The following is a 13,223-nucleotide window of genomic DNA, read 5'->3' as shown; positions in this document are numbered from 1 at the left end:
GCTATCCCATGAAGCTATTACAGAAAACCACATTTTCATCTTCCACAGTTTGGTAACTTCCTGTCCTTCAATGGGCTCTGGCTGGACTGAAGACGGTGCAAAGTTTGGAAAATGTAAAAGAATGCAGCGTCCTTCTCGCAAGCCTTCAACCGCAAGAGGGCGTTACGATTCCACTCCGTTGTGGATGTCCCCATTGAAATGCATGACATCCGGCGCAATGTAACGGACTGCTTATGGGTAATGTGAACGAGGCTTAAAATGAAATTGGATGTCTTGTCTTTGCTCTCCAGGTAGGTGGGATGTTTGACACGGTACAACGCAGCACACAGCAGACCACCGAGTGGGCCGTGCTACTCCTCGACATCATCAGCAGCGGTACAGTGGACATGAAGTCCAACAAGTAAGTCCCAACACGCCTGCTCACACATTTTTTACTTCATCACTTTACTTGTGTTCATTTGTTAAGATTGTAAAGTCAACATGTAAAGTAACGTGTGTGTGATTTCTCTTCTCCCTCACTCTGCCTGTCCATCTCTCTCGCTCTCTTCCTTTTTCTCTCTCAGTGAGCTCTTCACTACGGTACTGGACATGCTGAGTGTGCTGATTAATGGCACGCTGGCTGCTGACATGTCCAGCATCTCTCAGGGCAGCATGGAAGAGAACAAGAGGGCTTACATGAACCTGGTAAAGAAGCTTCGGGTAAGATCACACTGGATTTACACTGAGTATAGAAAACATTAGGAACACCTGATCTTTCCATGACAGGCTGACCTGGTGAATCCATGTGAAAGCTATGATCCCTTATTGATGTCACTTGTTAAATACACTTCAATCAGTGTAAATTAAGGGGAGGAGACAGGTTAAAGAATGATTTTTAAGCCTTGAGACAACAGTTGAGACATTGGATTGTGTATCTGCGCCATTGAGGGTGAATGGACTAGAGGTCGACCGACTATGATTTTTCAACGCCGATACCGATTATTGGAGGACCAAAAAAAGCCGACACCTATTAACTGGCCGATTAATAAAATAAAAATAGAAAATATAAAAATGAATTTGTAATAATGACAATTACAACAATACTGAATGAACACTTATTTTAATATAATATAATACATCAATAAAATCAATGTAGCCTCAAATAAATAATGAAACATGTTCAATTTGGTTTAAATAATGCAAAAACAAAGTGCAATATGTGCCATGTAAGAAAGCTAACGTTTAAGTTCCTTGCTCAGAACATGAGAACATCTGAAAGCTGGTGGTTCCTTTTAACATGAGTCTTCAATATTCCCAGGTAAGAAGTTTTAGGTTGTAGTTATTATAGGAATTATAGGACTATTTCTCTATTTACCATTTGTATTTCATATACCTTTGACTATTGGATGTTCTTATAGGCACTTTAGTATTGCCAGTGTAACTGTATAGCTTCTGTCCCACTCCTTGCTCCTACCTGGGCTCGAACCAGGAACACATTGACAACAGCCACCCTCGAAGCAGCGTTACCCATGCAGAGCAAGTGGAACAACTACTCCAAGTCTCAGGGCGAGTGACGTTTGAAACGCTATTAGCGTGCACCCTGCTAACTAGCTAGCCATTTCACATCGGTTACACCAGCCTAATCTCGGGAGTTGATAGGCTTGAAGTCATAAACAGCACAATGCTTGAAGCACAGAGAAGAGCTGCTGGCAAAACGCACGAAAGTGCTGTTTGAATGAATGCTTACGAGCCTGCTGGTGCCTACCATCACTCAGTCAGACTGCTCTATCAAATCATAACTTAATTATAACATAATAACACACAGAAATACGAGCCTTAGGTCATTAATATGGTCGAATCCGGAAACTATCATCTCGAAAAAACGTTTTTTCCTTCAGTAAAATACGGAACCGTTCTGTATTTTATCTAACGGTTGGCATCCCTAAGTCTAAATATTCCTGTTACATTGCACAACCTTCAATGTTGTGTCATAATTACGTAAAATTCTGGCAAATTAGTTCGCAACGAGCCAGGCGGCCCAAACTGTTGCATATACCCTGACTCTGCGTGCAATGAATGCAAGAGAAGTGACACAATTTCACCTGGTTAATATTGCCTGCTAACCTGGATTTCTTTTAGCTAAATATGCAGGTTTAAGAATATATACTTCTGTGTATTGATTTTAAGAAAGGCATTGATGTTTATGGTTAGGTACACGTTGGAGCAACGACAGTCCTTTTTCGCGAATGCGCTCCGCATCGATTATATGCAACGCAGGACATGCTAGATAGACTAGTAATATCATCAACCATGTGTAGTTAACTAGTGATTTATGATTGATTGTTTTTTATAAGATAAGTTTAATGCTAGCTAGCAACTTACCTTGGCTTCTTACTGCATTCACGTAACAGGCAGGCTCCTCGTGAGGCAGGTGGTTAGAGCGTTGGACTAGTTAACTGTAAGGTTGCAAGATTTGTATCCCCGAGCTGACACGGTAAAAATCTGTCGTTCTGCCCCTGAACAAGGCAGTTAACCCACTGTACCTAGGCCATCATTGAAAATAAGAATGTGTTCTTAACTGACTTGCCTAGTGAAATAAAGGTGTAAAAAAAAAAGCAGCCAAAAATACAGATTTCCGATTGTCATGAAAACTTGAAATCGGCCCTAATTAATTGCCCATTCAGATTAATGGGTCGACCTCTAGAATGGACAGGACAACATATTTAAGTGCCTTTGAACAGGGTATGGTAATAGGTGCCAGGTGCACTGTGTGTCAAAAACTGCAGAGTTGCTGGGTTTTTCACGCTCAACATTCTGTATCAGAATGGTCCACCACCCAAAGCACATCCAGCCAACTTGACACAACTGTGGAAAGCATTGGAGTCAACATGGGCTTTCGACGCCTTGTGGAGTCCAAGCCCCGAAGAATTGAGGCTGTTCTGAGGGCAAAAGGGGGTTCAACTCAATATTAGGAAGGTGTTCTTAATGTTTTGTTCTCTCTGTTTATATGTGGAATATATAACAATTTATGTCCGGAAAGGTGTTATGCTCGGTGTTCACCACAAGAGGGAATTCACCTAGAATTCAGTCGAGCAACTATCAAACAGACACAAGGAAGCTTCTCAATTCAATACTATTTGTATCTTTATTTCAAGGTGTTTGGCTCGTAACTCTACTGTTGTGGTGTGTATTTGCAGAAAGAGCTGGGTGACCGGCAGTCAGAGAGTCTGGAGAAGGTGCGGCAGCTGCTCCCTCTGCCCAAGCAGACTCGTGATGTCATCACGTGTGAACCTCAGGGCTCGCTCATCGACACCAAGGGCAACAAAATTGCCGGCTTTGAGAAGGAGGTGAGTACTATGAGCTTTTACCCTTGGAAGACATTGCCAACTCAGTTGTTGAAGGTATTACTGTTTCTCTGTCACTAAGATATTTAATATTTTTAGCCCACATGGTTCTTCATAAACGTGTCTTTCAGCTGTTCACTAGGAATGTCTTCCCTAAATAGCAGACCTGTGTTCAAATACTGTGTTTTATTATACTTGATTGCGCTTGCCTGGCGAAATGGAACCAATGGAATTGTCTCAAATCTGTAAACCACGCCCATATGGTACTCCAGGCTCCTTCAAATGCTCAACGTTTATTAGAGAAAACAAATAGTATTTGAACTCAGCTCTACAAAATACTTATGCATTTAGACATCTTAATTTTCGGGATGAATTTGGGGCAACACCAGTCTCCAATAATTGATCTATGTCAATTTAAAAATCACCTCTCCTTTTCCATCAGGGCCTCCAAGTGTCCAACAAGCAGAAGATCTCGCCGTGGGACTTGTTCGAGGGCCTCAAGCACTCTGCCCCTCTCTCTTGGGGCTGGTTCGGGACGGTGCGTGTGGACCGTAAGGTGACCAAGTTCGAGGAGCAGCAGCGCTTCCTCCTCTACCACACCCACCTGAAGCCCAAGCCGCGCAGCTACTACCTGGAACCCCTCCCCCTGCCACCTGAGGAGGAGGAGCCGCCCACACCCGTGCCCCAGGAGCTCGAGAAGAAGATGGTGGAGGCATTGAAGCCGGAGAAGAGCGTCCCTGTGGTGTCGTCCGACGTGACCAAGAAGAAGCCCAAGAAGAAGAAGACACCATCCACCAGCAAAACTGAGGTGAGGGGGAGACACTGGGACAGGTCCTGTCCAGCAAAACTGAGGTGAGGGAGGACACTGCGACAGGTCTTGTCCAGGAACAACTACTAGCTAGGCCCTGTTAGGACTGTGGCGGTCATGACATTTCCACAGCGGGTGATTGTGAAGCAAATAACTGTCTGTCTCACAGTAATTGACCATTAATTAACAAACATATTTAGCATCTCCTAGCTTCCACACTGATGCAGACCTTTGGAACATCTTCGTATTTAAAAAGTTTAATAAATCTATATAATATTTTAGACGGATCTAAAGAAGCATGATTTGAAGAAAATGTACTCTATTTCAGAAGAACAGAATAGCATACTCTTGAGTTGTCCTTATGTTAGGTCCTGATCTGGCTATGCCAAATGACTGTGGGCTACACAAGTTAATTTAGCAGGCAAGATTTGCTTAGAATTCTGTGGCATTATTTTCTATTATTTTACAGTATGAAAAATACAATTGAACAAAGCTGAATAAAATAGAAAGGATATTTTGTCCAAACGATTTGAGTACGCACATGCTGCTATTCTGTGTTGAGCGGTTAAACAAAGAAATTCTTAATTTAGAGTTATTAATGTAACTTAAGTTATTCTACAAACGTTGGGCTATATGTTTAGATTTTTAATACATTGTAATGCTGTGTGATGCGAATCCAATGATGATTTGAAAAAAGTTGCTTGAAAGGCATGAACTCTGCTTTGTTTTTTGCTCAGCCTGTACACTTCATCAGTATCTCATTTTACAATTTGACAAGCACTTGATAATGCCTAGAATTTCACGGTGACATCCCCTGTGTGTGGCAGTAATGCACCCTAAAAAAATCCATTCCTTTTCTTGCCGGAGTGCTGCGTTGTGCCCTTCTCCCTGAGTGCTGCTTGCTCCAAAGCACCTCTCACTCACTTGGCTCTCCATCACTTGATTGGATCTTTCTCACAGGCTACAAGAGAAGACAGATACATCAGGGATGCAACTGTGCGCGTTCTTATCCAATTCCATGTTGCATATTGAAGATATTGGAAGAACTGTCCACATTTAGTTTTTGTCAGCCAACTAGACGAGTAGGCCTAACAAACAGCAAAAGCCTAGTGTAAGTGCTGCAATGTGCACACGCTAGTAGGATATAAGCACGAATGTTCCTTTATTTATTTTATTTTATTTCACCTTTATTTAACTAGGCAAATCAGTTCTAAGAACAAATTCTTATTTACAATGATGGCCTAAGAACAGTGGGTTGGTTAACTGCCTTGTTCAGGGGCAGAATTACATTTTTACCTTGTCAGGTCGGGGATTCGATTCAGCAACCTTTCGGTTACTGGACCAGCTCTCTAACCACTAGGCTACCTGCCGCCCCTTTAACGGGAAAGCATCATTATCAAAAGTGACCGCAAATGTGATTATCTTGTAATGATTTTATTATAAAGGTGCATTTTTTATGGTCAAAATTGGGGAAGATAAAATTAACTTAGGAGCTGCTTTTGTATGCCAGTTTGGCTCTACACTCCTTGTAAAGTGGATTGATGTGCTTAATTTTATGAAGTTATTTGGCCACTTTAGTTTTGATACAAACCTTATCAAAACATATAGGCCTATGGGCTTGGCTACATGATGTGTGCGACTATGATTCTTACCCTGTGCATCCTTCACAAGTGATAATATATAATTTGCAAGGCTGATATTGTCACCCGTCAGACTTCTTGACTTAATATTGTCTTGTACTAAACAATATACAGTGTCTTCGGAAAGTATTCAGACCCCTTTTTCCACATTTTGTTACATTGCAGCCTTATTCTAAAATGGATTAAATAAGTAAAACTCCTCAGCAATCTACACACAATACCCAATAATGACAAAGCAAAAATGGGTTTTTAGACATTTTTGCAAATGTATAAAAAATAAATAAATAATACCTTATTTACTTACATAAGTATTCAGCCCCTTTGCTATGAGACTCCAAATTGAGCTCGGGTTCATCCTGTTTCCATTGATCTTCCTTGAGCTATTTCTCCAACTTGATTGGAGTCCACCTGTTGGAAACTCAATTGATTGGACATGATTCAGAATGGCACACACCTGTCTATATAAAGTTCCACAATTGACAGTGCATGTCAGTGAGGTCGAAGGAATTGTCCGTAGAGCTCCGAGACAGGAGTGTATTGACGCACAAAGCTGCGGAACGGTACCAAAAAATGTCTTCAGCATTGAAGGTCCCCAAGAATACAGTGGCCTCCATCATTCTTAAATGGAAGAAGTTTGAAACCACCAAGACTCTTCCTAGAGCTGGCCGCCCGGCCAAACTGAGCAAACAGGGGAGAAGGACATTGGTCAGGGAGGTGACCGAGAAACCGATGGTCACTTTGACAGAGCTCCAGAGTTCCTCTGTGGAGATGGGAGAACCTTCCAGAAGGAAAGCCATCTCTGCAGCACTCCACCAATCAAGCCTTTATGGTAGAGTGGCCAGACAGAAGCCACTACTTAGTAAAAGGCACATGACAGCCCACTTGGAGTTTGCCAAAATGAACGTTTTAGCCTGAATGCCAAGCATCAGGACACCCGGCACCCTCTATTTGGTCAACCGTGGTGGCAGCATCATGCTGTGGGGATGTTTTTCAGAGGCAGGGACTGGGAGACTAGTTAGGATCAAGGCAAAGATGAATGGAGCAAAGTACAGAGATCCTTTTTGAAAACATGCTCTAGAGAGCACTCAGGACCTCAGACTCTGGCCAAGGTTCACTTTCCAACAGGACAATGACCCTAAGCACACAGCCAAGACAACCCAGGAGTGGCTACAGGACAAGTCACTGAATGTCCAGAGCTTGAACTTGAACCCGATCTGCAGAGAAGAATGGGAGAAACTCAGGGGTGCCAAGCTTGTAGCGTCGTACCCAAGAAGAATTGATAACTGTAATTGCTGACAAAGGTGTTTCAACAAAATACAGAGTAAAGAGTCTGAGTACTTACGTAAATGTGATATTTTAGTTTTTTATTTAATACATTTGTAAACATTTCTATACCTGTTTTTGCTTTGTCATTTATAGGGTATTGTGTGTAGATTGAGGAGGGAAAATCCATGTAATACGTTTTAGAATAAGGCTGTAACAAAACGTGGAGAAAGTCAATAGGCCTGAATACTTTCCGAAGGCACTAAATGTGTTTTGATTTAAAGTGGTTCCTCCTTTCATATTTGCGTCATACTGCAGCACACATTGCGGGCTGCTGCACCATTCTGTGGCACGCTATTTAATTGTCAGCCATTTTTTCTGTTATAGTAAGTTAATGCTAGTTTGACCACCAGGGGGCAGCTTTGAGAAGCATTTGATCGTCTTCCATATTGGCGTTACCAGAGAATTTAAAACCTTTTTTGTAATAACATAGTATATGGCTTAATTAATTTGATTAATATTATGGTTCTGTTAGGATGGAATGGAAAATATCCTGCTGTACAACGTGGCAGTCGGTAGTAGGCTACAGCATAAGAGGATTGGAGGATTCTAAATTGTTTGCCTTCATTAGACAACTTTGTTCCAATATTTCTGTAAATCAGGGAAATTTATTCCCATAGTAAATTATTATGGATCCATAACTAAATAAACATAAGCATTTTTACAGCGTATTTTTTATAATTATTTATTAACGAAAGCATAAAGATGCTTGATGAAGAAATACATAGAGTATATCTTTTTACATTTGGATAAAGCATTTAAAGCATTTTGAAGATATAAGCCATCTGCATTTGTTCATTAGGCTACTGTGCAGTCTGACAAGTAAACATCGCCTCCAGTACATACTGTTGTAAACATAGGAAAGTGAATAATTCCTTACATAAGGGAGAGCAGGTCATGTCCAGACTTTCTCGGTGACCTCAAGTCCTCCTATGTTTTTAATTATTTTTCGGGTTGCATCAGTCATGGACAGAAACTTCTGAGACACAGTATTAATGATGAACACCCGGAAATTCACTGGTAAGCCACATTTGCCTCGGGATCCATCTCAGTTTGTATTCTGTGCCCACTCGTGGTATCTCTCTTTGGTTACACATCCTTGGAATAGCAGAACAGCATAACGGTCCGGGCGGCCCTTGCTGTGCCTCTCCAACAATCCCACCTGACTCCTCACTAATGAGGAGTGACTCTCCGCCAATACCGCCTGGCTCTGGACCAATGCATCAGCTGTCACCCGTATGGTCTGCCTTCAATGACTCGATCTCGGTCTTCAAAGTTTGAATCACATGAGCACCTTCATCAGATGAGCAGAATGGTACAGACCTGAGCCCCCAGAGTGGCCTATGATCGAAACGGTAGATCAATTAAGAATTAAAAGTGACTCCAACGCACACGTGCTCCGTACACATTTTAAGAATCTAGCTGCTTTCTTGGCAACCATGCGTTTTCGGTGATCCCGTTGTCCAGCCCTTTGTTCACTGATCTCCACAGATGGTTGTCGGCATAGTTGTAAGCTCTGCAAAAACACAAGGCCATCAAGATGTTTTGGCAAAAGAAATTGGCGATACAACAATGTTTTTTTTTTTTTCACCATTATTTTACCAGGTAGGCTAGTTGAGAACAAATTCTCATTTGCAACTGCGACCTGGCCAAGATAAAGCATAGCAATTTGACACATACAACAACAGTTACACATGGAATAAACAAAACATACAGTCAATAATACAGTAGAGAAATAAGTATATATACAATGTGAGCAAATGAGGTGAGAAGGGAGGTAAAGGCAAAAAAAGGCCATGGTGGCGAGGTAGATACAATATAGCAAATTATAGATGGGCTATGTACAGGTGCAGTAATCTGTGAGCTGCTCTGACATCTGGTGCTTAAAGCTAGTGAGGGAGATAAGTGTTTCCAACTTCAGAGATGTTTGCAGTTCGTTCCAGTCATTGGCAGCAGAGAACTGGAAGGAAAGACTACCAAAGGAGTAATTGGCTTTGGGGGTAACCAGTGAGATATACCTGCTGGAGTGCGTGCTGCTATGGTGACCAGTGAGCTGAGATAAGGCGGGGCTTTACCTAGCAGAGACTTGTAGATAACCTGTAGCCAGTGGGTTTGGCGACGAGTATGAAGCGAGGGCCAACCAACGAGAGCGTACAGGTCGCAATGGTGGGTAGTGTATGGGGCTTTGGTGACAAAACGGATGGCACTGTGATAGACTGCATCCAGTTTGTTGAGTAGAGTGTTGGAGGCTATTTTATAGATGTCATCACTGAAGTCGAGCATCGGTAGGATGGTCAGTTTTACGAGGGTATGTTTGGCAGCATGAGTGAAGGATGCTTTGTTGCGATATAGGAAGCCGATTCTAGATTTAATTTTGGATTGGAGATGCTTCATGTGAATCTGGAAGGAGAGTTTACAGTCTAACCAGACACCTAGGTATTTGCAGTTGTCCACGTATTGTAAGTCAGAGCCGTCCAGAGTAGTGATGCTAGACGGGCGAGCAGGTGCAGGCAGCGATCGGTTGAATAGCATGCATTTAGTTTTACTTGCTTTTAAGAGCAGTTGGAGGCCACGGAAGGAGAGTTGTATGGCATGAAGCTCGTCTGGAGGTTAGTTTACACAGTGTCCAATGAAGGGCCAGAAGTATACAAAATTGTGTCGTCTGCGTAGAGGTGAATCAGAGAATCACCAGCAGCAAGTGCAACATCATTGATGTATACAGAGAAGAGAGTTGACCTGAGGATTGAAACCTGTGGCACCCCCATAGAGACTGCCAGAGGTCCGGACAACAGGCCCTCCGATTTGACACACTGAACTCTATCAGAGAAGTAGCTGGTAAACCAGACAAGGCAATCATTTGAAAAACCAAGGCTGTCGAGTCAGCCAATAAGAATGTGGTGATTGACAGAGTCGAAAGCCTTGGCCAGGTTGATGAATACGGCTGCGCAGTAATGTCTCTTATCGATGGCGGTTATGATGTCGTTTAGGACCTTGAGCGTGGCTGAGGTGCACCCATGACCAGCTCTGAAACCAGATTGCATAGCTGAGAAGGTACAGTGGGATTCTAAATGGTTGGTAATCTGTTTGTTAACTTGGCTTTCGAAGACCGGGTAGGATAGATGTAGGTCTGTAGCAGTTTGTCTGGAGTGTCACCCCCTTTGAAGAGGGGGATGACCGCGGCAGCTTTCCAATCTTTGGGAATCTCAGACGATACGAAAGATGTTGAACAGGCTAGTTCACAATTTCGGCAGATCATTTTAGAAAGAAAGGGTCCAGATTGTCTAGCCCGGCTGATTTGTAGGGGTCCAGATTTTGCAGCTCTTTCAGAACATCAGCTATCTGGTTTTGGGTGAAGGAGAAATGGTGGGGGCTTTGGCGGGTTGCTGTGGAGGGTGCCGGGCAGTTGACCGGGGTAGGGATAGCCAGGTGGAAAGCATGGCTAGCCGTAGAGAAATACTTTTTGAAATTCTCAATTATATTGGATTTATTGGTGGTGGCAGTGTTTCCTAGTCTCAGAGCAGTGGGTAGCTGGGAGGAGGTGCTCTTATTCTCCATGGACTTTACAGTCTCCCAGAACTTTTTTGAGTTAGTACTACAGGGTGCAAATTTCTGTTTAGGAAAGCTAAGGCTAGCTTTTTCAAACTGCCTGTGTATATTTGTTTCTAACTTCCCTGAAAAGTTGCATATCACGGGGGCTATTCGATGCTAATGCAGAACGCCACAGGATGTTTTTGTGCTGGTCAAGGGCAGACAGGTCTGGAGTGAACCAAGGACTATATCTATTCCTAGTTCTAAATGTTTTGAATGGGGCATGCTTATTTAAGATGGCGAGGAAGGCACTTTTAAAGAATAGCCAGGCATCATCTACTGACGGGATGAGGTCAGTGTCATTCCAGGATACCCCGGCCAGGTCGGTTAGAAAGGCCTGCTCGCAGAAGTGTTTTAGGGAGCGTTTGACAGTGATAAGGGGTGGTCGTTTGGTCGCAGACCCATTACAGATGCAGGCAATGAGGCCATGATCGAAAACAGCAGAGGTGTATTTGGAGGGTGAGTCAGTTAGGATGACATCTATGAGGGGAGTTGGAGTTGTACCTGGTAGGTTCATTGATAATTTGTGTGAGATTGAGGGCATCAAGCTTAGATTGTAGGATGGCCGGGGTGTAAAGCATGTCCCAGTTTATGTCACCTAGTAGCACGAGCTCAGAAGATAGATGGGGGGGGCAATCAATTCATATATGGTATCGAGGGCACAGCTGTGGGCAGAGGGAGGTCTATAGCAAGCGATGAGAGACTTGTTTCTGGAAAGGTGAGTTTTTAGAAGTAGAAGCTCGAATTGTTTGGGTACAGACTTGGATCGTAATACAGAACTCTATCTTTGCAGTAGATTGTTCTACCTTGGCAGAAAATGTTATAGTTAGCGATGGAAATTTCAGGGTTTTTGGTGGTTTTCCTAAACCAGGATTCAGACACGGCTAAGACATCCAGGTTGGCAGAGTGTGCTAAAGCAGTGAGTAAAACAAACTTAGGGAGTAGGCTTCTAATGTTAATATGCATGTTAAAAATCCTACAATGTGATTTTCTGGATTTCTTTTTCTCATTTCGTCTGTCATAGTTGAAGTGTACCTATGATGAAAATTACATTTCTCTCATCTTTTTAAGTGGGAGAACTTGCACAATTGGTGGCTGACTAAATACTTTTTTTGCCCCACGTATGTATGTATGTATGTATATATATGTATATATATATATATATATATATATATATATATATATATATATTAGCCTCTAGAGACATTTAAACTAGGTGATGTCATCGCATATGTAGGAGGTGGAACAACATGGTTGGTTAAGGCATATTGAGCAGGGCTAGAGGCTCTACAGTGAAATAAGACAGTGATCACTAACCAGGACAGTAATGGACGAGACATATTGATATTAGAGAGGCATGTGTAGCCAAGTGAACATATGGGTCCAGTGAGTGGTTGGGCTGACTGGGGACACGGCGATTCAGACACTTAGCTTGTTAGCATCGGCCTGCTAACAGTTAGTAGGCCGGGGTTAAATCAAATCAAATTTATTTGTCACATACACATGGTTAGCAGATGTTAATGCGAGTGTAGCGAAATGCTTGTGCTTCTAGTTCCGACAATGCAGTAATAACCAACAAGTAATCTAACCTAACAATTCCAAAACTACTACCTTATTCACACAAGTTTAAACGGATAAAGAATATGTACAGAACGGCATAGGCAAGATGCAGTAGATGGTATTGAGTACAGTATATACATATGAGATGAGTAATGTAGGGTATGTAAACAAAGTGGCATAGTTTAAAGTGGCTAGTGATACATGTATTACATAAAGATGCAGTAGATGATAGAGTACAGTATATACATATGAAATGAATAATGTAGGGTATGTAAACATTATATTAGGTAGCATTGTTTAAAGTGGCTAGGGATATATTTTACATCCATTTCCATCAATTCCCATTATTAAAGTGGCTGGAGTTGAGTCAGGGTGTTGGCAGAAGCCACTCAATGCTAGTGGTGGCTGTTTAACAGTCTGATGGCCTTGAGATAGAAGCAGTTTTTCAGTCTCTCGGTCCCAGCTTTGATGCACCTGTACTGACCTCGCCTTCTGGATGATAGCAGGGTGAACAGGCAGTGGCTCGGGTGGTTGTTGTCCTTGATGATCTTTATGGCCTTCCTGTGACATCGGGTGGTGTAGGTGTCCTGGAGGGCAGGTAGTTTTCCCCCGGTGATGCGTTGTGCAGACCTCACTACCCTCTGGAGAGCCTTACGGTTGTGGGCGTAGCAGTTGCCGTACCAGGCGGTGATACAGCCCGACAGGATGCTCTCAATTGTGCATCTGTAGAAGTTTGTGAGTGTTTTTGGTGACAAGCCGAATTTCTTCAGCCTCCTGAGGTTGACACAAGCTAGCAGTTAGAAGACCGGGGCAGGCAAGCTAGCAGTTAGCAGGGGCTAGCAGTTAGCAGACCGGTGCAGGCAAGCTAGCAGTTAGCAGACCGGTGCAGGCAAGCTAGCAGTTAGCAGACCGGGTCAGGCAAGCTAGCAGTTAGCAGACCGGGTCAGGCAAGCTTGCAGTTAGCAGACCGGGGCAGGCAAC

The 13,223-nt window shown here is 42.9% G+C and overlaps 1 protein-coding gene across 2 annotated transcripts in view; it reads left to right on the top strand.

Moving 5' to 3' along the window:
* The window catches only part of LOC139390519 (mediator of RNA polymerase II transcription subunit 12-like), a 98,243-nt gene that overhangs the window by 64,111 nt on the left and 20,909 nt on the right, over window positions 1–13,223 (top strand). For both annotated transcript variants that reach the window (XM_071137678.1, XM_071137677.1), the window contains exons 33-36: window positions 291–400; window positions 564–699; window positions 3,177–3,326; window positions 3,766–4,131. In XM_071137678.1, coding sequence (XP_070993779.1) covers window positions 291–400; window positions 564–699; window positions 3,177–3,326; window positions 3,766–4,131 — 762 coding nt within the window. The remainder of the gene's footprint in view (window positions 1–290; window positions 401–563; window positions 700–3,176; window positions 3,327–3,765; window positions 4,132–13,223) is intronic.

The sequence above is a fragment of the Oncorhynchus clarkii genome, chromosome 31 (assembly GCF_045791955.1).
Source record: "Oncorhynchus clarkii lewisi isolate Uvic-CL-2024 chromosome 31, UVic_Ocla_1.0, whole genome shotgun sequence".
In the NCBI taxonomy this organism is placed as follows: Eukaryota; Metazoa; Chordata; class Actinopteri; order Salmoniformes; family Salmonidae; genus Oncorhynchus; species Oncorhynchus clarkii.
Note: the sequence above shows the minus strand (reverse complement) of the source record. Positions and strands in the feature narration are given on the sequence as shown.